Source organism: Caloenas nicobarica, chromosome 31 (genome assembly GCF_036013445.1).
Source record: "Caloenas nicobarica isolate bCalNic1 chromosome 31, bCalNic1.hap1, whole genome shotgun sequence".
Classification (NCBI taxonomy): Eukaryota; Metazoa; Chordata; class Aves; order Columbiformes; family Columbidae; genus Caloenas; species Caloenas nicobarica.
The window spans coordinates 1,871,423-1,892,832 of NC_088275.1; the positions used below are offsets into that span (position 1 = coordinate 1,871,423).

The window sequence follows — 21,410 nt, forward strand, 5'->3', positions numbered from 1 at the left end:
AGCAGAGCTGGTCCAGCCTCGGGTCACTTTTGTGGCCTCGCTAAGATCATCTTTGTGCTCTCTTGCAAGGGGGTGGGAGATGGAGAACGTGCTCTGTTGGTTGCAGCTTGGGATGTGGCCTCTGGACTTTCTCATTTCCCCTCCAGATCTTGTCCCCACTCTCTGCACATCCTCCCTCCCTTTCTCTGGCATCCTCACAAGTGATCGCTGGCTAAACCTTTGCTCTGGACACAAGACGCTTTAGGAGACCTTTTCCAACCAAAATCTTGATTCCTTTCCACTGCCTGAAGCTTTGGGGAAAAAAAGAGCTTATCGCTCCGAGCTCAGATGTTGGCAGATCCCGGTCGTGCTGTCCGTGGGGCGTCAGGAGCGCAGACCCACTTTTCTCTTTCTGTCTCCCCAGGTGTCCTGCAGCTCCTCCAGTCGAGGACTTCGCGCAAATTCCTGGCGTGTCGCCTCACTCCCGACATGGAAACCAAGCTGCTCTTCATGACCTCACGGGTAAGTCCCTCACGCTCACCGAGAGGTGACACTCGTCCCTGCCCGGTCCTCGTTCTGGCACTGGGAGGGAGGGCAGAGCTTTACTGGTGTATTTGTTGCTTCTGGCATCGAATGGCGACCGGAGGAGGAGAGCCTGTCCAGCAGGAGCTGGTGCAGATGGGCCCGAAACATCCCTGGTATTCATTAAAAGGCATAAAAAGGGATTTGCAGGGGAACATTGCTCGTGGCTGGCCGCTCGCCAAGGCAAAGCACTTGCTCTGAACGGCTGCGACGCGGTGGGTTATCAGAGCTCCAACAAACAGCAGCCGTATCCCAGGGAGGCTGGGAGCTGCGCGGCGGCAGCGGGGTTCGGTGTTTAGCTGTTATCTGTGTTCGCACGCCAGGCAGAGCTTGCTGCCCCTTGTGGGGCTGGGCTGCTGTGCGGTCCTGTCGCTCCGCCGGGGACGGGCCCCGCGTGAGAACGCTGCACAGTGGCCGTTTTGGCTTCCTCGGTCTCTCTGAAGCCGCTGCCAGCATGAGGCTGACGGAGAGCAGGGTGTGGAGCCAAAAGGGGACGGCAGGCCGCGGTTCTAGCAGCCTTTCGCCGAGACCTCGAGCAAAACCCACGTCTTTTGTGTCCAGTTCTGGGCCCTTTGGTTCGGGAAGGACAGGGAACTGCTGGAGGGAGTCCAGCGCAGCCACAAAGATGCTGAAGGGAGTGGAGCATCTCCCGGCCGAGGAAAGGCTGAGGGAGCTGGGGCTCTTGAGCTGGAGAAGAGGAGAATGAGGGGTGAGCTCATTCATGGGGATCAATATGGAAAGGGGGAGTGTCAGGAGGATGGAGCCAGGATCTTCTGGGTGACAGCCAGTGACAGGACAAGGGGCAATGGGTGCAAACTGGAACACGGGAGGTTCTGCTTGAATAGGAGAAGAAACTTGTTCCCGCTGAGGGTGCCAGAGCCTGGCCCAGGCTGCCCAGGGAGGTTGTGGAGTCTCCTTCTGTGCAGACATTCCAACCCGCCTGGACACCTTCCTGTGTAACCTCCTCTGGGTGTTCCTGCTCCGGTGGGGGGATTGCACTGGATGAGCTTTCGAGGTCCCTTCCAACCCCTGACACTCTGGGGTTCTGTGCTATTCTTTCCCCCCAACCCAGGTGCGGTTTGGGCAGCAGAAGCGGTACCAGGACTGGTTCCAGCGGCAGTACCTGTCCACGCCGGACAGCCAGTCCCTGCGCTGCGACCTCATCCGCTACATCTGTGGCGTGGTCCACCCCTCCAACGAGGTGCTCAGCTCTGACATCCTCCCGCGCTGGGCCATCATCGGGTGGCTGCTGACCACGTGTACGGTGAGCTGGGAGGGCCAGACCCAAAAACGAGCTGCAGAACCACCTGAGATCGCTTCCCTTGCAGGAAAGGGGGCGACCAGCTGCTGCTGGAAGCTGCCGGGAGGTTGGGTTGGGGATTTACTGGCTGGGCTGAAGGAGAGAGTTGCAGACCAGCAGTTAGGACGTCACCCTTTGTTCTGCGCTCAGGATTTTTAGTCCTGGCTCTGCTGTACTTTGGATCCTTGGGGATCTGCTTTCCCAGCATAAAACTCACCTTCTCCCTTCCAGCTTGTCATGGTTTAGTTTATGGTTGGACTCAATGATCTTAAGGGTCTGTTCCAACCAAAATGATTCTGTGTTTCTATGATTCTATGCCCTTTGTTTCTGCTTTATGTTTATGGCCTGACTACAAGTCGTGGGGCCTCTCCTGTCCCAGCACATGCACTGAGGTGCCTCCTTACAGCCTCCTTGGCTTCCCGTCTGTCCCCAAAGCCTGTCCCTTGTCCCACCCGGGACCGTGATCTGCGGCACTCGCAGAAGCTGGTGAGGAAACGGCTGTAGCTGTGCCTGCGAACACAAAACGGATAACGCCCAGCGATGCTCAGGGCCTGATGACACCCGATTTGGGGTTGTAGCCGGGCTGTGCTTCGCAGAGCGTGTGGCTCGGCCTCTGCCGCTCTGCCCCTGGCCGGGGCTGCTCCCAAAGCGGAGGGTTTTGCTCAAAAATCTCCCACCCTCTCTGAAAACTCCTCCTGTCCCTGTCACCAGAAGAGCGTCACCACTCTCTGCCTGGCAGCAGCGGGGTCCGGCATGTTGGGCGGGCAGAAGGGACGGGTGCTCAGCACTGTATTCATCAGCCAATTTTGTGGTTTGTTTTTTTTCCCTCTAGTCCAACGTTGCTGCTTCAAATGCCAAACTGGCCCTGTTTTATGACTGGCTCTTCTTCAACCCTGAGAAGGACAGCATCATGAACATAGGTGACTCCATGGGGAGTGTTTCTCGCAATGGGCAGGGGTTGAAGAAGGGGTTCATGCCTTCCAGGGAGCGGGATGTGGTGGGGAAAATCCAACAGATTATCTCTAAGGGGTATCAGCTCCCACCCCTGAACTTGCCAGGGAGCTGTTTTGGTGGAGCCACTTTTAATTGTGATTTTTCGAGTTGGTGGCCGCAGTGTCTTCCTTGGGGTGAGTGACTGGTCCCAGAGCATCGTTTCCCAGGGGCGGGCAGGTGGCAGGGCTGTCCCAGGGCTGGGGACACGCGAGCAAGGACTAATCCAGCCAGGGACCTTGCTCAGAGCTCCTGCCTGCAGGGAAGCTGCTTCTGGAAGATTTAGGAGCTGGATGAGGGTGCGTAGGAGCCAAAAGAAGGGGGTTCTCTCTGCACCCCAGAGGCAGAAGGCTGGGTCTGTGGCACAGGGGAGGGCACAGGGAGTGGGGGCATCTCTGGGTCTCTCATCACAGGCCTCCCCGCTCTCTCCTTGCAGAGCCTGCCATCCTGGTGATGCACCACTCCATGAAGCCTCATCCTGCCATCACCGCCACGCTGCTGGATTTCATGTGCCGGGTGAGCCGCCCCGCATTCTTTCCGGGGGATTCTCTGCCTTGCAAATGAGTTACGTGACGGGGGGTTGAGCGGTGAGGGCTGTGAAAGCAACCACGGGGGTCTGTGCTGTCCCTCTGCCGCCAGCGGGACGGAGGGACGACTCAGGAGTGTCACCAGGGACAGTGTAGAGGGACCGTGTGGCCAAGAACCCAACGGTACCTGGGGTGCATGAGGAAGAGCGTGGCCAACAGGTTGTCCTCCTGCTGGTGAGGCCCCATCTGGAGTTACTGGGACCAGTTCTAGGCTCCCCAGTTTAAGAAGGATAAGGAATTACTGGAGAGAGCCCAGCGCAGGGACACAAAGATGCTGAGGGGTCTGAAAGCCGGGAGCACTTAAGTGCTGAGCCCTGCTTGGTGTCCCGAGGGCAGGAACGGTGCCGCAGGTTCACACAAGACACGTCTTCACTCCCTAGAGTTTTGGGGCAAAGCCGCGTTGCTGCCTCATCCCGCAGGAAGGGAATTTCGCAAATCCCTAGAGCTAGTGATACTTGAGCAGCAAAACAGTGTCGTCTCGCTGCCTGCTCTTCAGAGCCAAAAAAACAAACAAACAAACAAGCTGTTCCCTCTTTTTTTTTTTTTTTCCACATTCCTCAGTGCATCATCTGGTCTGTTCTGCCTTGATTGCAAAACAGCCTGCGGAATAGCTCAGTATCTGCTGGCAACCCTCTTAACCTCCCCTTAGCCCTGCTGAGTTAAGGAGGGATTTTCCCCTCGCTGATCTGCCAAGAGCTCGGCCAAATTATTCACCTCTTAAACCCAACCACCAGAGGCTTTGGCGAGTCCGTGTGGGCTCTGGATAAATCCGGGGCTGTTCCTGGCGCTCGGAGCGTTGGGCCCACGTGTCGTTCGTTAACGAGAACGCCGCTGTGGGAACATGCCTAGGACTTCTCAGCTCTGCAAAGAAATTCTTGCAGAATGATGAGCATTGGTAGGAAAAAAGGCTTCTGAATTGTTGCCTTTAGTACTTAATGCTTGGCCCGGTGTTGTCCCCTGAGGGCAAACAGAATCTCTGTGTGGCGGGGAGGGCAAGTTGGACCTGTCATCTCCCTTCCGAAGGACATCGGTCCATCCTTGGGCGGGGAGCAGAGCTGCTCCTGCCCCTTGGTCCTGGGGACAACGCTGCAAAGAGCTGCCGGTTCTGGGAATTTGGTTCCAGGGAGGGCTGATGGTGCTTCTTGGAAGCGGGATCTTTCCCTGGCTCCAAGTTGCTTCACCTTCCTCCCTCCGTGTCCTCCCATCCCTGGGCTGCCTGAGTCCAAAAGAACTGGGTGCAAGGTTCCTGGGATGACCGAGATTTCAGGGAGGAGTCATCCTGCTGCTTCCAGAAGCAAAGGACTGGACGAGAGAGGAAACGGCCTCGAGCTGAGTGGTGGTTTTAGCTCATCCTGGCTGTGTACTGCTGCCTGACAAAAGCCTGAGGGCAGGCAGGGGGGTTCATGGTACTAACGCAGCCGTTCTCCTGTTTCCAGATCATTCCCAACTTCTACCCCCCACTGGAGGCTCACGTCCGGCAAGGCGTGTTCAACTCCCTCACCCACATCGTGGAGAAGCGAGTCCTCGCGTAAGACAGCCCTGAATTTTCCTCCCTTTATACCACTGCTGTGCACCAGTCCTCCCTGGGTCTCACCAGCTTAGTCCAAATGACCCGCGTGCTCTGTCAGAGCTGCGGGGGCGTTTGTGTTATGTACAAACCGTGGAAGAAGCCACAGCTGCGCCTTCACGGTGGTGACACTTGTCCTGAGAGCTGTTCCTTGAAGCGAAGGGATTAGGTGGGTTAAGAAGCGAAGCATTGGAACAGGCTGCTGGAGTCACCATCCCTGGAGGGCTTTAAAAGATGTAAAGCCGAGGCTCTTAGGGACACGGTTTAGTGCTAGATTTAGGTTACGGTTGGACTCGGTGATCTTAAGGGTCTCTTCCAACCAAAATGATTGTGTGATTCCATAAGAAAGCTACAGCCGCTCCAGGCAGCCAGGAATGTCCCCAGCCCTTCCTGGTCCCTGAGACGGAGCCGAACGGAGCGGCCGTGCTCGTGGCCCCGCGGCGTGCAGGCAGCTCCTGCCTCAGCCAAATTCCCCTCTCCCGGTACGGCCTCTTCTCCCCTTGCCACGCGCCTTCTGGTGACACAGGTCCCTTTGGTGGCAAATTGGGGGAACTGCAGCCAAGCTGTGGGAAGGAAGGTGGGACCTCGTAGCTTGTGGTCCGTACCGCAAACCAAAGCCCCACCGCGAGGGAGGAGACCCCCTCGCGCGCCCGCCGAGGGGAAGCCGTGCGGCAGGACGCCGCGGCCCGGCTCTTTCTCATCCCTTTTCCCGACACAGACACCTGGCCCCTCTCTTTGACAACCCCAAGCTGGACAAAGAGCTCCGCGCCATGCTGAGGGAGAAATTCCCCGAGTTCTGCAGTTCGCCCTCGCCACCCATCGAAGGTAGGGAGCAGGGCGGTGGTGCCGCCTTTGGGGACGGGGTTCTCCTAGCTTTTCTGCAGGAACAGCCATTCGGGGGGTTGGACTGGGGCTCTGGGGAGAGGAGAGCTCTGGGCGCTCGTGTTTTGTGGTCTCCCTTCATCCCAGCCCTGCCGTACACTAAAGATTTGCACTATTCGGTTTTCTCTCTGCTCTGTAGAGGCTGCTTACCCTTTCTTGTCTTGTGGGCAGAGAAGAAAACCTAATTGATTAACATAATTAGGTTAAACAGAGAGCAAGGATCTCTAACCTTTATTTAACAGGAGAGCGCTGCTGCTTTGCCAGCTCTGCCTGTCTGGTTTTCCTGTTGCATCAGCTGCTCTGGCCGCAGGCCCCACCAAAGCAGCCACCAAATGCCGCTGCCCCGCGTGTCTTGGCCTCACAGAGCTGGCAAAACCGCTGCCCTGCTCAGGGACTTGGGCTCTGCTGCTAGCCTGGGCGAGGGAAATAAAGCATGAAGGATGCCAGGCAGCTCAGGCGGAAAGTGCGCTGGTCCTGCCGCACTCACCATCCCCACTTGGTGCCTAAATGGAGTCGCTGGGAGTGGCTCTTCCCCAACATGAGTTTTCCAGGGTCTGCCGCTTGCCCAAACTCATTTTTCCCCTTTGCAGGGCGCTTTATCTCCTCTCCGGAGCGTGGTTACCAGTAGAGGTGACTCGCAGGCAGAGCCGGCGTGACCTCCCTCCTGCTCTGACCCCTCTGCCTTCTCTTGCAGTCAAAGTTGAGGAACCCGTTTCCATGGAGATGGACAATCATATGTCAGAAAAGGATGACGGTTGCTACGACAACGCCGAGGCCGCGTTCAGTGATGATGAGGAAGACTTGAGCAGCAAAGGTGAGGGAGCTCAGGCAGCCGAGCACCTGCACTCTCGATTTGAGCACCTTTGTGGCCGGATCGCCGCCGTTTGCCTCCGCGCCAGCCAGTGTTTCCCCACTGGCTTTGCGGGCACCTTCCTTTCGTGATGGAGGATTCTTGGACAACCTTCTGTAAGCACAGTTCCCTCAAAATCCCCTTCCCACGAGCCGTGAGGATTGCTGGACCCGAGGCAGATCCCCTTCTTGAGATCCAGGCTTCCTTCAGCAAGACAGGGTGTTGAGGCCAATGCTTTGCTGGTTCCCAGTCCCCGACAGCCAAAACCAGTAGATAAGACACAGATCTGTGCTCAAAGGGAAAGGCCGATGGGCTTCATCTCCTCGCCTGGTTATTCCTTAGAGCTTAGACCCTTCGTACGCAGCATTTTCTCTGCCCATGTGTCCTCTCTTCACGTCTGACTGGTCTCGAGCCCCGCTGTGCGGTTGGGAATCCCTGTGGCACATGCTGTTTGGGAACAGGGTGTCTTCTCTGTTCTCAGGCAGCTGCTAATGAGGCTTAGGCCTCTAATTGCTCAGCCTCACGGTTTCCATTACACTCGCTCCCTCTCGAAGCCTGCAGAAGGCCAAAATCCCCTCTGCTCGCTCTCTGGAGCTTGAGGCATCTCAAGATGTTCGTGGCCTCGGTGGTGGGACTCTTGTGGGCTTCCTGCCGTGCTGGGGGGTTAATCCTGCGGTGGGGAGAAGCCACAGGCCCGGGATGGGGACAGGATGTGACACTGTGCTGTAGCACCGTGTCAAAATTCCTGTCGGCGCCTGGCCGTATGCGTGGGGCCCTTGACAGGGACACAGGCTCGAAAGCCATGTGCAGAGAGGATTTTTGTCAAGGGGATTGGCCACTTTGTCCCATCCCATAGCAACAGCTTCCTTGTGAGCGCTTCTGGGCTCTGCCACGGTTCATTTTTTGTGGCCTCGGAATGAGGCTGGAGGATGAGGGTGTGGAAAAGCAGTTGGTATCTCAGTCCCGGAGTCCTGAACACGAATGTTTGTGCGTCGAGTGGAGAGAGGCTCGCAAGCCGGCTACGCGCACGGAGTGTGGCCAAGGGCAGGCGAGGCGTCAGGTTTGGAAACAACTGAACGGGAACCGCAATTCTGGGCATCCCCTGCGTTTGGATCCCGTCCCACCGCCCTACTTGCTGTGACCTGGGCACATCTCCAAAGGGCGAAGGCGAGATTTGAGGCTGGACCCTGTCCCCACAGCCCCCCACAACTCTGCTGCTAGGACAGAAATTGCCTCTGGCACTTCTTAGACGTGGCTTCTTGGGAAAATAGACCATTCCACTGTTGCTTTCGTTGTTGCAGGGAAGAAGAGGGAGTTCAGGTTTCACCCGATCAAAGAAACCATTGTGGAGGAGCCTATTGATATCACACCATTCCTGGACCAACTGGATGAGTCGCTGAAGGACAAAGTCCTGCAGCTGCAGAAGGGAAGGTTGGTATCATTTGGTCCTGTGACATTTTGTGTCGATCTCTTCGGGGAAACGCCACACAAGACCTTTCAGTCCTGTCGCGCAACGCTGCCCGCTCCAGAGCGCTTCTCTCAGAGCTAACGGCATCCTGCACCTTGTTTCCCTTTAACACGGAGAGGATCCTCCTGCTCAGTTTCTGCGGGAAATATCCAGAAGATTTTGAAAGGTGCCGCGTTAAGAACCTTGTAATTTGTCCTTGGAGCAGGCTCGGACCGGGACACTACGGCAATTTGCTGGGGGCATTTCTCTGAATCAGTGACAGAAAGGCAAAAGACTCTTGAGTTTCATCCTTCCCTGCTGTTGGATTGACGGGGGAAACTTCTTGGGGGTTTCAGTACATCTCTGCACAGGACACGTTCCCCAGGGACACTGACACCTGTGTCTGCATGTTCTCTGGACTTGATTTTCAGTGACCTTGGAATTAACTCCGTCTAAAGAAGCTTGAAAAAAGCTCTTGCTTTGCAGACCTTGGCATAGTAGACTGATTTAATGTAATTTATGTCTTGATGGCTTTAAGTGCATTTAATCTTATGCTTTTAGTCATTTAATTTGTTTGTCTCGCTGCAAACAACCTCGGGCGCTTTTCTGGAAGTAGGTGCTGCCGCCGCACAGCGCGTTTTTCCAGAGCTCAGTCTCTGCGGCGCACACTTCTGAGCCCAGCCTATCTTTAAGCCTGGCACTAGCACAAAGCTGAGCCCCTCCCACCTCTCAGCTCTTGGAGGGGGGCTCCCGAGCAGAGCCAGCTCAGCACAAAGCCCCCTTGTCCCTGCTCCTTGGTATCTTCCTATGTAACTTGGATTTCCTCTTGTTTTTGTGCTCCAGCGATACGGAAGCTCAGTGTGAGGTCATGCAGGAAATCGTGGATCAAGTCCTGGAGGTAACTGCACAGAGCTGCTGCCTAACTGGGAAACCAGAGCGGCCAGACTGGTGTGGGCTGGGCAGCTCTGCCCTGAGAGCTGCTACTAAACGAGGGGACAGAGGATCCTGTGGACGCTCGAATCCTAAATGAGTCCAGAACAGCACAGTGCAGCTTGGGTGTTAAACACAGCCCCGAGCTGCTGCTTGCAGGAGGGGAAAATTGCTCCGTCCACGCTCGGGTTCCTTACACCCGGTGCCGGGATGTCCCCAGTTGCTGTTGCGTTGGGGATGCTCCTGGTTTTGTGCTCAGCGGAGGCTGCAGCAAACCCGGCCCAGCAGAAGAGCTGCGGATGTTTGCCGAGAGCTGAGCATTCAAGGGAAGCTTCATCACCCCCTGCCTGGAACTGGCTCCCTTTTGAGTCAAGTGGCCTTTTAGCAGATAAGAGCTGCTTCCCCCGCTGCGGGAACACAGGGAAAAGGGTTTCTCAGGGTGTAAATCCTCGTTGCCAAGCGCCTTCGGTCCCCGCGCTGTTTGCGGAGGGAGAGCTGAGCCCAGTGAATTACTGGCCATTAGAGGATAAGTAGACTGCAGTGATTGTGAAGTGCTTCAGAGCTGGACATCAATTAGGGGCTCTTCTTGCTGACGAGCAGCTCCTGGTGCTGCAGTAAAGCAGCAAAATGGCTCCTGTGGAGCTCAGGGTCCGTTCCGCGCAGCAGCAGCTCTGCCGGGTCCCCCTGGCCGTAGCTGTGCTGGTCGGGCAGGGTTGGAGCTGGTGCTTTCTCCTCTCATTCCTTCCTTTCTCTCCGCCAGGAGGACTTCGACTCGGAGCAGTTATCGGTGCTCGCATCCTGTCTCCAGGAGCTATTTAAGGCTCACTTCCGTGGTGAGGTTTTGCCAGAAGAAATCACGGAGGAGTAAGGTTCTATTTATTTTGTTTTGTGCGTGTCTTGTCCTTTCACACTAGGATTTGGGCTTTTCCCAGTCAAACATTCACCGTTTTCAGCAGGCTGTGCTGAAGCCAGCAGCTTCCCCTGTGAAGCAATCCAGGGTCAAGTGTGAAGCTGCTCAACAGGTGTCATATCACAAGAGACCATCTTCTTCCTCCCCACCAGGGAGAAGCTGGTGGCTCCTGGCTGACCGGGGCACAGAAGGTCCTAAAAACTCCATGTGTCCCTGCTGTACTTGCCCAAACCACTAAATATGGGCCCTTATCAGCTCCGGAGCGAACACTATCCGGAAAAGACATGCAGCCAACATCAGAAAAACACAGTTATTTAGAATAACCTCGTTGCAAGGAAAAATCACTAACAGAATTGGTCTTGTTTTAACCCAAATGAGGACACGTACACTCTTCCTCCTGGATTTTCTCGGAACAGGCCTGGGGGTCAGAGCTGTTGGCTCTGTTAACAGGACCGTTCCCGTCTCCCTGTGAGCTCACGGTGACCCTTGGTGGCCTGAGGACCTCGGCACACAAGGTCCATGGGCTTTTCTCCCAGCCGTTGGTGGGGAAACGCAGAGCGTGGGTGCACATGGAGCTCTGACCAGTGCATTTGTCCCACAGGTCTCTGGAGGAGTCGGTGGGGAAGCCTCTCTACCTAATATTTAGGTATGTCCTGGGATGTTTTTTGAATAAGTCAGGGCTTTCCTGTTTGCTTCCCGAGGGTGAATGCTGTGGGTCTAATTCTGCCCTGCCAGCCACAGGGCTTATCCCAGAATCAGAGTTTCTTGCTTTGTTCTGCCTTATGTTGTGTTTTGTTTAGTAGAAAGACCTAAAATACAGGAAAATCACAGCTGATTTGTGGGAGCTTGGGGTCCCTGGGTAACTCGAATTTGCTGGGTCCTGACCCCTTTGTTGCTGCACGTCCCTTGGGTGTCCCTTGTGTCCAGTCCGGAGAGCGGGTGCCCAGGACCGCTCAGTACTGGGCGCTGGGTTTCCCTGCGAGCTGCCGGTCCCCGTTAGCAGAGAGCCAGTGCACGGGACGCCACGAAACATCACCATCTCCTGTCCTCTGCTCCCCAAGGAACCTCTGCCAGATGCAGGAAGATAACAGCGGTTTCTCGCTGCTGCTGGATCTCCTCTCAGAGCTCTACCAGAAGCAACCCAAGATCGGCTACCACCTCCTGTACTATTTAAAAGCCAGGTAGATCTGCGGGGCAAGCATCCGAGCTTCCACTTGGCCGGTGCTGCCTCCAAGAGACGGCTCGGCGTCAACGCCACCGCGGCACCCCACCGGGCGGCCGGCTCCTCGCTCACCCATCTGTCCGTCTCCCTCCAGCAAAGCCGCAGCGGGGAAGATGAACCTATACGAGTCCTTCGCCCAGGCCACGCAGCTGGGGGACCTACACACTTGTCTGATGATGGACATGAAGGCCTGCCAGGAAGACGACGTACGGCTGCTCTGCTACCTCACCCCCTCCATTTACACAGAGGTAAGGCACTGGGAATCCCAGTTTAGATGAGCCTTCCTGCAGGCAGCTCAACGCCAGGGAGGTTTGGTCCTGTGCTTCAGGCACGTTATGCTGCAGCTGAGAAGCTGGCAAGCCTAGGAACAGCTCTGTTAGGCTGAGCACAACATGTCTCCATCCAGCCCAGTCTAACGGGGGTGGTGGATCAAAGAATCCCAGAATGTCGGGGATTGGAAAGGACCTTGAAAGTTCATCCAGTGCAATCCTCCCGCCGGAGCAGGAACACCCAGATGAGGTTACGCAGGAAGGTGTCCAGGCGGGTTGGAATGTCTGCAGAGAAGGAGACTCCACAACCTCCCTGGGCAGCCTGGGCCAGGCTCTGGCACCCTCACCGCGAACAAGTTTCTTCTCCTATTCAAGCGGAACCTCCTGTGTTCCAGTTTGCACCCATTGCCCCTTGTCCTGTCACTGGCTGTCACCCAGAAGAGCCTGGCTCCATCCTCCTGACACTCCCCCTTTCCATATTGATCCCCATGAATGAGCTCAGCCCTCAGTCTCCTCTTCTCCAGCTCCAGAGCCCCAGCTCCTCAGCCTTTCCTCGGCAGGGAGATGCTCCACTCCCTCCAGCATCTTGGTGGCTGCGCTGGACTCTCTCCAGCAGTTCCCTGTCCTGCTGGAGCTGAGGGGCCCAGAACTGGACACAATATTCCAGATGCGCTGTTGTCCTGCCGTGCAAAAGCCTGACGTGCTCTGCAGACGACGAGGCTCTAACCTCACTGTCCCAGGCACATCTGATGCACGGCGATGTTATCCATGTTTTTTTTCTCTGCTCCTCCCTTTCTGGAGAGCAGCAGGTGGAGGCTCCAAGTAGATGTGTCAAAGTCTGGGGGGACAAGTTCCGCTGCCTGCCCCGAGCTCTTGGATTTTGTGCGAGTGTTTATTGCTTTCAGCACTCGGTGCTGAGGTGGAGCCAGCTGGATTTAGCGCTGAGCGCGTTTGGAACGGAGAGCCAGGCATCTGCACCAGCTGGGTCACAGCTCAGTCCCAGTTCACCCAGTCTGGGACAGAGCTGCTGTCACCACCTGCTGCTGGGACGCTGCTGAGCTCTCTCGCAGAGAGTTGGAATTGAAGCGGTCGCAAGGTCGGAAGCTGCTCCCAACAAGCGTCCAGCGATCGTCTGGCTTCAGGGCCGGGAGAGGGAGAGGGAGGGTAACGTGTGCTCCGAGGAGACGGGGGGGTCACGGTTCTGCATGTACTTTCTCATTTCCCTGGGAGGAATGAGCTGGTTGCCCCCTCCCTCCCTCCTTTCTGGCTGGTTCTGCAGGAACATCTGCTGGGCGTTGAGGCCGTCCAGCCCCGTTCATCCCAGGGGCTTCTGTGGGAAGCCTGAGGAGGGGAAGAAAACCTGCGGAGGAATCGCCCCTGTACAACACAGCAGCACGAAGTGTGTTCCGGGGGTTCCTGGCATGGAGGAGCAGCTGGATTCCCTTCCCTGGCCCTTTGGGTTTCACAGCTTCCTCCCCAAAGGGGGGTCAGACCGCGGCTGCCCCCGTGGGCGTGCGGAGCAGCTCAAGGCAGAATGTCCCGAGAGCAGCTTGTCTGGACGGCCAGCTCGAGACGGTGCAGCCGCAGCTCGCCGCTGCCAATTTTCCTGGCTCTTTGCCCCGTGTGTTGATCTTTTTTTATTTATTTCCTTGCCGTGCTGCGTAATGCACGAGGCACCGGAACAGCAAGTGAAGCTAGCAAGGTTAGGGGGAAAAAATGGGGAATTTGAACCACTCTGGCTTCTGCCCCCCACAGCCAAAGTAGCCTCGTGACTCTGCTCGCTCCAGATGTTTGGTGTCGGCTGCGGCTCCAGAAGTGCTGGGCGTTCGCTGCCTGGCAGCCCTTGGCCCGTTCAAGCAGCAAATGCACCTGCCTGCTCCGGCCAACCTTCCTGCGCTTTCCTGGCTCCTTTTTCCCCACTCGGCCGCTTCCCCCGTTGCGTTTAGGAAGCGGTGCTGTGTCAGGCAGGGCGATGCTGCCCTTTGCGAGGAGGAACGTGTGGCTGTGTCTGAACCGAGGAGGAGTTTTGCCTCGGCTACAAGACCAGGAGCTCGCGTGGCCTTTCCTGAGCTCTTTGTTTTTGAACTCTTGCAGTTCCCAGACGAGACCCTGCGAAGCGGCGAGCTGCTGAACATGATCGTAGCTGTCATAGACTCGTTCCAGGTAAGGAGGGGACTGGTGCCTGGGGTGGGAGGCAGCATGTTCCCGAAGCGGCAGCGCTTATCTCTTCCCGTTCCCAAGAGGATTTAACCTGAAATGGCCCGTCCCCGGAGGACACAGGGCAGCGCTCTGCTTGTTCGGTCCTCCTGGTCCCCATCCTTGAGCAAGGCTTTGGGAACAAGAGCCCTGAAAGCTCCAGATATCGCTTGAGGAGCTGTGGTGTGTGGTGTCAGCTGGCAGCACTGAGGATAAGATTGGATATTAGGAAAAAATTCTTCATGGAAAGGGCTGTGGGGCGTTGGAACAGGCTGCCCAGGGCAATGGTGGAGTCACCATCCCTGGAGGGGTTGAACAGATGAGGTTCTCATGGACATGGGTTAGTGCCAGGGGTGGGTTAACAGTTGGACTTGATTTTGAGGGGCTTTTCCAACCCAAATGACTCTGTGATGCGACGGGCACACACGCCGGAAAGGTGCCTGTGGGGCTGAGGTTTCACCCGCTCTCCCCGTCCGGCTGGGAGACCCGCTGGAGGCTCCGCAGCCGAACAAGCGAAGGCCAAGCCCTCGTTGGACCCTCCTGGAGGGAACCTTTCCCCACGGTCACGTTGAGTTGCCATGAGCAACCCAAAAATAGTTGCAGCGAGAGCCGGGGGCGGGCGGTGGGCACCGGCAGGAATGCTGGACTGCATGTTTCTGCCGTCTGGGCTCGTCTGGAGCGTGATCTGCTGATAACCCTTCAACTCGCCCTATTTATACACCATTCCTGGCCAGTTGTGCTTTTCCCAGCTGCGCGGGGACCAGAACGCCTCGCCAGCAAGTTTTGCTTGGCAGACTGGAAAGGTTTGAGTCACGGTGCCCTGACCCCCCAGCCCAGCGCCGCTCGGACTCCTCTGCTCCCAGCTCTGCCGCCGCGCTCGAACACAAAGGGGTTGTTTTTCCCAGCAGAGCCTGTAGCGTTTCCTCTCCCCTCCCTTCTCCAATTCCTTCATTCCTTCCTGTTATTCTTCATCTGTTTCCCCGCGATGCTCTGGCTGCGTGGCCCCCGTACCCAGGTCTGCGAGCAGAGCTCCCGGGGCAGGATTTGGGCAGCGTCACCCCCTGCCCTGTGGCGCAGGGACGATCGGGGACCCTGAGCAGAGGCGTGTGGGGCTGTTGAAGCTTTCCCAGCGGGCTGCCAAGCCCTCCCCGCTGCCGAGTGGGCTTTATGCATCCATCGGCAAAAACCCGGGTCTGAGAGCGCCTGCAGCACAAGGTCCCCACATGTGTCGCCGAACAGGGTGACAGATCCCGCCTGCGCTGGCCCGGGCTGCGCGGATCTGCTGTCTGTCCTGCGTGACACTTGCTCCCCGGCCTGGGTGTTGATGTGTGAAACCATTAACCTCTCGTTACTTCTTTGCCTCTGCCGGTCCCTCTCAACAGCTGCCTCTCCCTGGAGCTGCTGAGTCCAGCTCTGATTTACAAACCAGCTGCAGCCCGCGGGGTTTCTGGGACTCCCTGCTCTCGCGGAGACGGCTGATGCTGGCAGAGCAGTGGCTTCTCCGCTTGCTTTCCACGTCACAGGGCTGCTGCGGAGCCCGGGCACCCGCTAACCCCGTTTGCTTTGCCGCCCAGTTGCAGGAGCTGGTGTGCCACGTCATGATGGGGAACCTCGTCATGTTCCGCAAAGACTCGGTGCTGAACATCCTGAGTGAGTAGCAATCCCGCAGGCACGAGCGTGGGGGTGAAAGCAGAACTGTTCCTGGGCACCCCCAAGCCTTCTTGCCCTTGGGAGATCCTGTTTTGCAGAGACACCCCAAATCCCTGGAAAGGGAGACAGCTGTGGCGTTCACCACAACTTTACATTTTGATTTGGGAGGGTTGCGGTCCGTGCCGAGCCACGCCAGGCCAGCGATGCTGCCCGTGGCCGCGCTGCTGTAGGAAGAGCCCCGCGCAAACCGGCTGCTCACGCAGCATCCAAGAGCGGCTCTTGTGCTGGCCCGGTTGTGCCGAGGTCTGGATTTCCTCGTGGTATTATTGCTGCTGCTTAAAGGATCGCTGCCCTAAACCGGATTGTTGGGTTTAGGGCTGCGATCCGAGCTGGGTGCTCTAATGGGTTTTCCCAGGCCGCTGAGCCTCGGCGCTTCGCCGGAGCATAATCCAGGGCTCTGCGCGTCCTCATAAGGTGATTAGATGAGGTTAAAGCCTGATCGACTTGATTCACATTCACGAATCTTGTGTGCTCACTATTTTCTTGTGTCCTGAGTATTCTCGGGATAGGTACCTATAACTTGACTATTTTCAGATTGTGGGCGTAATGCCGGGTGGGAGCAACATTGTCCCCAGGCGCCGTGATGCTCTGCTCACCATTTTGTGCTTCCTCCCACCAGTTCAAAGCCTGGACTGGGAGACCTTTGAGCAGTACTGCACCTGGCAGCTGTTCCTGGCACACAACATCCCCCTAGAGACCATCATCCCCATCCTGCAGCACCTCAAATACAAAGGTGAGCTGTCCCCGTGTCCCCCTGTTCCCCTGCGCGGGAGAGACACTGCGCTAGGAGCTCCGGTGCTTAGGATGTGCTTTAGGTTCAACAAGGCCAAGTGGCGGGATTTGGTAGGTCCGAGGCAAATGGGATGATCTCATGGGTGTCTCTTGGCTTCGTAAAGCATGAAGGTGTCAGAGCGGGAAATGAAGCGGTCGGGCGCTGAGCGGCTTTGCCGTCAGCCATCCCGGTCACCCCCAAATCCAGCGCTCTGCAGAGGGGTCTGGATCGAGGGGCTGAGGCCAATTGTCTGAGGTTCGACAGGGCCAAGGGCCGGGTCCCGCACTTGGGTCACAACAACAACCACCCCATGAACGCTGCGGGCTCGGGGGAGAGCGGCTGGAAAAGGAGCTGGGGGTGTTGGTGACAGCGGCTGAACATGAGCCAGCGGGTGCCCAGGTGGCCAAAAAGGCCACCAGCACCCTGGCTTGTATCAGGAATAGTGTGGCCAGCAGGCCCAGGGAAGTGACCGTCTGTGTGCTGGGAATGGGGAGGAAAACCGTGAATCCTGGGGGTGGTTTTGGGGCCATCACCTCAGGGCCCAAAATGGTGGCCCCAGAATCACCTCAAAAAACAAAGTGGCAGCACCAAAATCACCTCAGGGCTCAAATTGGGGGCCCCAGGGGTGGCGGGATCACCTCACAACGAGAAAGAGCTTGAGGTGCTGGAGCGAGTTGAGAGAAGGGAATGGAGCTGGGGAAGGGGCTGGAGCGCAAGTGTGATGGGAGCGGCTGAGGGAGCTGGGGAAACGGCCTCAGGTTGCGCCAGGGGAGGTGGAGGTTGGAAATTTGGGAGAATTTCTTCCCCAAAGGGCTGTGGGGCATTGGAACAGGCTGCCCAGGGCAGTGGTGGAGTCGCCACCCCTGGAGGGGTTGAACAGATGGAGATGAGGGTCTCAGGGACAGGGGTTAATGCCAGGGTTGGGTTAACGCTTGGACTCCATGATCTGGAGTGGCTTTTCGAACCCAAATGATTCGATGCGATTCTGTGCTCTGTGTTGCAGATCACCCCGAGGCGTTATCCTGCCTGCTGCTGCAGCTGAGGCGAGAAAAGTGAGTGCGCGGGGCCGCATGCCGTGACACCGCGGCTGTCACTGTCCTGAGCACCCCGGGCATGGCGGGGACAGCAGGACGGCGCCCGCTCTGCCGCGGGCTCCGGGAGGAGAAAGCCCCTCTGGTTCAGGGTGCAAGTCCCGTCCTGGAGCCCCTGGGGACAGGGAGGGGTGGACACGTGTGACAAGACGCCAGCGGTATCGCGCTCTCAGTCCAAGTGCTGCTGGGCTGTTTGCCTTTCACCTCGCGCACCCTGGAGCCCGTTATTTAATGGAGAGATGTCTGTCACCTCCCTCCCGCGGGACACGGTGTTAGAGCTGCCTCGGCGTTGATCTCTGCCTGTGCAGGTGGATCGGCCGCATCCTGCTGCTCTGGGCGAAGAGCACTTGATTTGTTTTCATTAATGCCATGCGTGGGGCTGGCTAAATGAATCCCAGCTCTAAATTACGTTAGTGAAAAGCCCACGGTTATGGAGAGCAGAGGGGCGAGCTCGGGCTGTGAAAGGAGGTTGGAGCCAGGGGGGTCGGGCTCTGCTCCCCAGGAACAAGCGCCAGGACCAGAGGAAACAGCCTCAAGTTGCACCAGGGGAGGCTGAGGTTGGAAATTTGGAAGAATTTCTTCCCCAAAGGGCTGTGGGGCGTTGGAACAGGCTGCCCAGGGCAGTGGTGGAGTCACCATCCCTGGAGGGTTGAACAGACGGAGATGAGGTTCTCAGGGACATGGGGCAGTGCCAGGGGTGGGGAACGGTCGGACTTGATCTTGAGGGGGTTTTCCGACCAAAATGATTCTCTGATTCTCTGTCCCCTTTCCCGTTTGCCACAGGCCCAGTGAGGAGATGGTGAAGATGGTGCTGAGCCGGCCCTGCCACCCCGGCGACCAATTCACCACCAGCATCCTGCGGCACTGGTGCATCAAACACGACGACCTCCTGGCCGAGCACATCAAATCACTGCTGATCAAGAACAACAGCCTCCCCCGAAAACGCCAAAGGTGAGGGCAGGGGTGGGCTGACACGCAGCCAGAGCCCCGGGTGAGCGTCTCTTTGGTCTCACCTGCGCCGACATGCAGCCAGTGGGACCCCGTTATTACCCAGCACTGTGTGGAAGCGCTTTCAGCTGCTGGCGTGAGTGGTGCCAGCCGTGGCGCTCCTCTGCTGTGGCACTGGCCCGGCAGATCCCTCTGCTCTGCCCCGCTGCACCCACCTGGGTGTTTTCGGAGCATCTTTTGGTGCAAATCATCTTGCAGACATGGCTCACGTGAATCCCTGCTGCCTCCGGGGTGGATGGGGTCAGGGTCTGTCAGTGCGGTGGCACTAAAGGACTCAGCGGGGCCGTGTGTCACCCGCAGAGGTTAAATCCCTTCAGAGGGACGGACGGGGGGCTCGTGCCTGGCCACACTGCACGGGCAGAGCTCTGGGTGCTGGGGGGCAGCTGGAGCTCGCCACCGCTGTGGGAGAAGACAGAGAGCAGCAGGGATGCCACAGCCAGTCCTGCCCTGCCGTACTGCTGGCTGCGGCTGGTCCTGGCCAGGGTGGCACAGGGGACGCCTCACCCCACCCTGAGCCGTCCCTCGGTGGGGAGGCAGGAGCTCTCTCTGCCACACTTGGCTCCCTGGGCCCTTTCCCAGACTTTTATCCAACATCAGCCTCTGGCCTCGGCACAGCCGTCACCAGCTGGGACAAGGGACGCGCGATCCCAGCGCCGCTCTGTGCTGGGTCACACAGCCCCTGCGGCAGGGGAGGACGACGGGCCCCTCGGTGGGGTCCTTTGTGTCCCTGTCCCCTCGGCAGCGTCCTCTGTGTCCCCATCCCTGCCCACAGTCCGTTGCTGGAGTGGGAAGGACATCTAGTGTCCTGGGCAAGCAGAGCAGCACTGCGCTCCTGCCGCAGCTTGTCCCCAAGGCCGCCCGCGCTGTGCCATGGCAGAGCTGTCCCCAAGGACGCCCACCCGGCCCCTGGGCAGAGCTGCCCCACGGCCACCGCCTGGCTGGGACCTGCCGGGAGGTTCGTTGTCACCGGGATCTCGCTGGTGCTCCCGGTGCCACACGTGCAGGTCGCACACCTGCGCCGCAGCCGCTCCCCTCGGCATCTGTGTCCCCCCCGCTCTCCGAAGGGAAATCGGCGCCTTCGTCTGTTCCTCCGTGTTAATTAACCGTTTTTCACAGCTGAACAACGCAGCTATTTTCTGTTCCGGGATCCAAGACAGATCCAGGTCTAATCGCCACTAATTAACGAGTGGCCAGCTGGGGCCCCGGGCGCTTGGCACGGGGCACTTGGCATCAGCACGGGGCGCCCGGAGCTGCCGGGGACAGCAGCACCCCGAGCAGGATTTGTCCCCTGGAGCAGCGTGTGCTGACCAGCCTCAGGGGACATGTGACAGAGCCGGAAAATGGATTTTCTGCTGCTCCCCAGCCCCCCCACTCCAGCTTTTGGGGCACCCTGGGGCAGCGTTCTCTGTGCTGGAGGGTTTGGGGCTGTGACACTCAGTCCTCCACAAACAAAGGGTCCCGCAGCCTGGCTTTGGTGGGGGGGACAAACTCGGGGTTGCTGGGGGTGGGTGGGAGGTGTGGGCAGCCCCCCCAGCACTAACGAGCGCTGGTCTTCTACCTCCCCCAGCCTGCGCAGCTCCAGCAGCAAACTGGCGCAGCTGACGCTGGAGCAGATCCTGGAGCACCTGGACAACCTGCGCCTCAACCTGACCAACACCAAACAGAACTGTACGTACCCCCCGCACGGGAACCGGGACGAGCTGGGAGCGCTGGGGTAGTGCCTGTGTCCAAAATGGATGGGGAGAGGGTTCCCCTGCCTGGGAGGCACCCACACTCAAGTCTCTGACCCAAATTCCTGCTGGTTTCTCGACAGTTTTCAGCCAAACCCCCATCCTGCAGGCGCTGCAGCACGTCCAGGCCAGCTGCGACGAAGCCCACAAGATGAAGTGAGTCTGTCCCTCCCCTGGGTGACATCGGGACAGTGGGGGGGCGGTGACCTGACACCCCCTCCCACATCCCCCTCCCGCTTCCTTCCAGGTTCAGCGACCTCTTCTCCCTGGCAGAGGAGTATGAAGACTCCTCCAGCAAACCCCCCAAGAGCCGCCGCAAAGCCACCCTGTCCAGCCCCCGCAGCCGCAAGAACGCGGCGCAGCCCCCCAACCCCGAGGAGGAGTCAGCGTCCAGCAGCGCTTCGGTAAGCGGCCCCGTCCCCCCGCGCCGCGCCGCCCCCTCCCCTCGGCTGGACCTGGAGGACACGCAGGTCCCCCCCCGGCAGCGGTGACCCCCACGTCCCCCTCTCCCGGCACAGGAGGAAGAAGACACCAAACCTAAACCTGCCAAAAGGAAAAGAAAGGGCTCGTCTGCCGTGGGCTCGGACAGTGACTGAGGGCTCTGCCCCCCCTGCCGCCGCTCTCGGGGCACCGCGGTGACACCCCCACACTGGGACAAAAGCCAGGACGGGAAGGAGAGTGCGTGTCCCCTCCCGGAGCCCACGGTGACGCTGTGCTGCCAGCGCCACCCCCCAAAATGTGACTTTTTAAGCATCTTTTTACCAGCGGCTTTGGAGGGGGCGGAGTGTGCATGCCCCGTGACCGGGCTCCAGCCCCTGCCCGCTTTGGGGACAGCGTGGACGGGGGTCCCCGAGAGACGATGTGGCACCGTGGCAGGGGGCGGGGGTTTGGAGAGGAGGGGGTTCTGGTTATATATCACACGTTCTCCTATTTTCATATAAGAAATTGAAATAAACAGTGCGAACTGGTTTGCTGCTCCCGGGTGCTTTGGGGAGGGGAGAACTCGTGGCCCTGCCCGTGGGGGCCAGGGGACGCTGTCCCCCTCCCATAGCCGTGTCCCCCCCCACCAGGGAGCTGTTTTGGGGGGTGGCACCAGCTGCGTTTCGGTGAGGAGGGGACGACGCTGCCTGCGTTGCTCCCAGAGCTATCAGCGTTTTTAAGTGTTTTTTAAAAAAAAATAAAATAAAAACTCTGAAATGTTTTGTACAAAGTGCCACCTCTTTGTGCCGTGTCTCCGGGTTGGGGGGGGGTCCCCAGGAACTGTGACATGTGGCTCCCGGGGGGCGGGACGGGGGGGACACGGAGGGTGGGAACAGGAGGGGGCGTGGCCTGGGGTGGGGGGCGTGACCCGGACACGTGCAGTGCGGGCGTGTCCCGGGGGCGTGTCC

General features: G+C 58.4%; 1 protein-coding gene across 1 annotated transcript in view; it reads left to right on the forward strand.

Annotated features, from left to right (window-relative positions):
• INTS3 (integrator complex subunit 3) overlaps nucleotides 1-21,232 on the forward strand; it is a 40,715-nt gene extending 19,483 nt beyond the window's left edge. Inside the window, exons 9-30 of the mRNA XM_065653913.1 lie at nucleotides 404-501; nucleotides 1,634-1,825; nucleotides 2,694-2,781; nucleotides 3,288-3,367; nucleotides 4,875-4,966; nucleotides 5,724-5,830; nucleotides 6,582-6,701; nucleotides 8,039-8,168; nucleotides 9,028-9,082; nucleotides 9,875-9,978; nucleotides 10,626-10,670; nucleotides 11,086-11,205; nucleotides 11,341-11,494; nucleotides 13,610-13,678; nucleotides 15,286-15,361; nucleotides 16,041-16,154; nucleotides 17,197-17,245; nucleotides 18,068-18,235; nucleotides 19,860-19,960; nucleotides 20,106-20,178; nucleotides 20,270-20,426; nucleotides 20,541-21,232. Of these exons, the coding sequence (XP_065509985.1) occupies nucleotides 404-501; nucleotides 1,634-1,825; nucleotides 2,694-2,781; nucleotides 3,288-3,367; nucleotides 4,875-4,966; nucleotides 5,724-5,830; nucleotides 6,582-6,701; nucleotides 8,039-8,168; nucleotides 9,028-9,082; nucleotides 9,875-9,978; nucleotides 10,626-10,670; nucleotides 11,086-11,205; nucleotides 11,341-11,494; nucleotides 13,610-13,678; nucleotides 15,286-15,361; nucleotides 16,041-16,154; nucleotides 17,197-17,245; nucleotides 18,068-18,235; nucleotides 19,860-19,960; nucleotides 20,106-20,178; nucleotides 20,270-20,426; nucleotides 20,541-20,618 (2,270 nt within the window). The 3' untranslated portion in view covers nucleotides 20,619-21,232. The remainder of the gene's footprint in view (nucleotides 1-403; nucleotides 502-1,633; nucleotides 1,826-2,693; nucleotides 2,782-3,287; nucleotides 3,368-4,874; nucleotides 4,967-5,723; nucleotides 5,831-6,581; nucleotides 6,702-8,038; nucleotides 8,169-9,027; nucleotides 9,083-9,874; nucleotides 9,979-10,625; nucleotides 10,671-11,085; nucleotides 11,206-11,340; nucleotides 11,495-13,609; nucleotides 13,679-15,285; nucleotides 15,362-16,040; nucleotides 16,155-17,196; nucleotides 17,246-18,067; nucleotides 18,236-19,859; nucleotides 19,961-20,105; nucleotides 20,179-20,269; nucleotides 20,427-20,540) is intronic.
• Nucleotides 21,233-21,410: the final 178 nt, after the last annotated feature.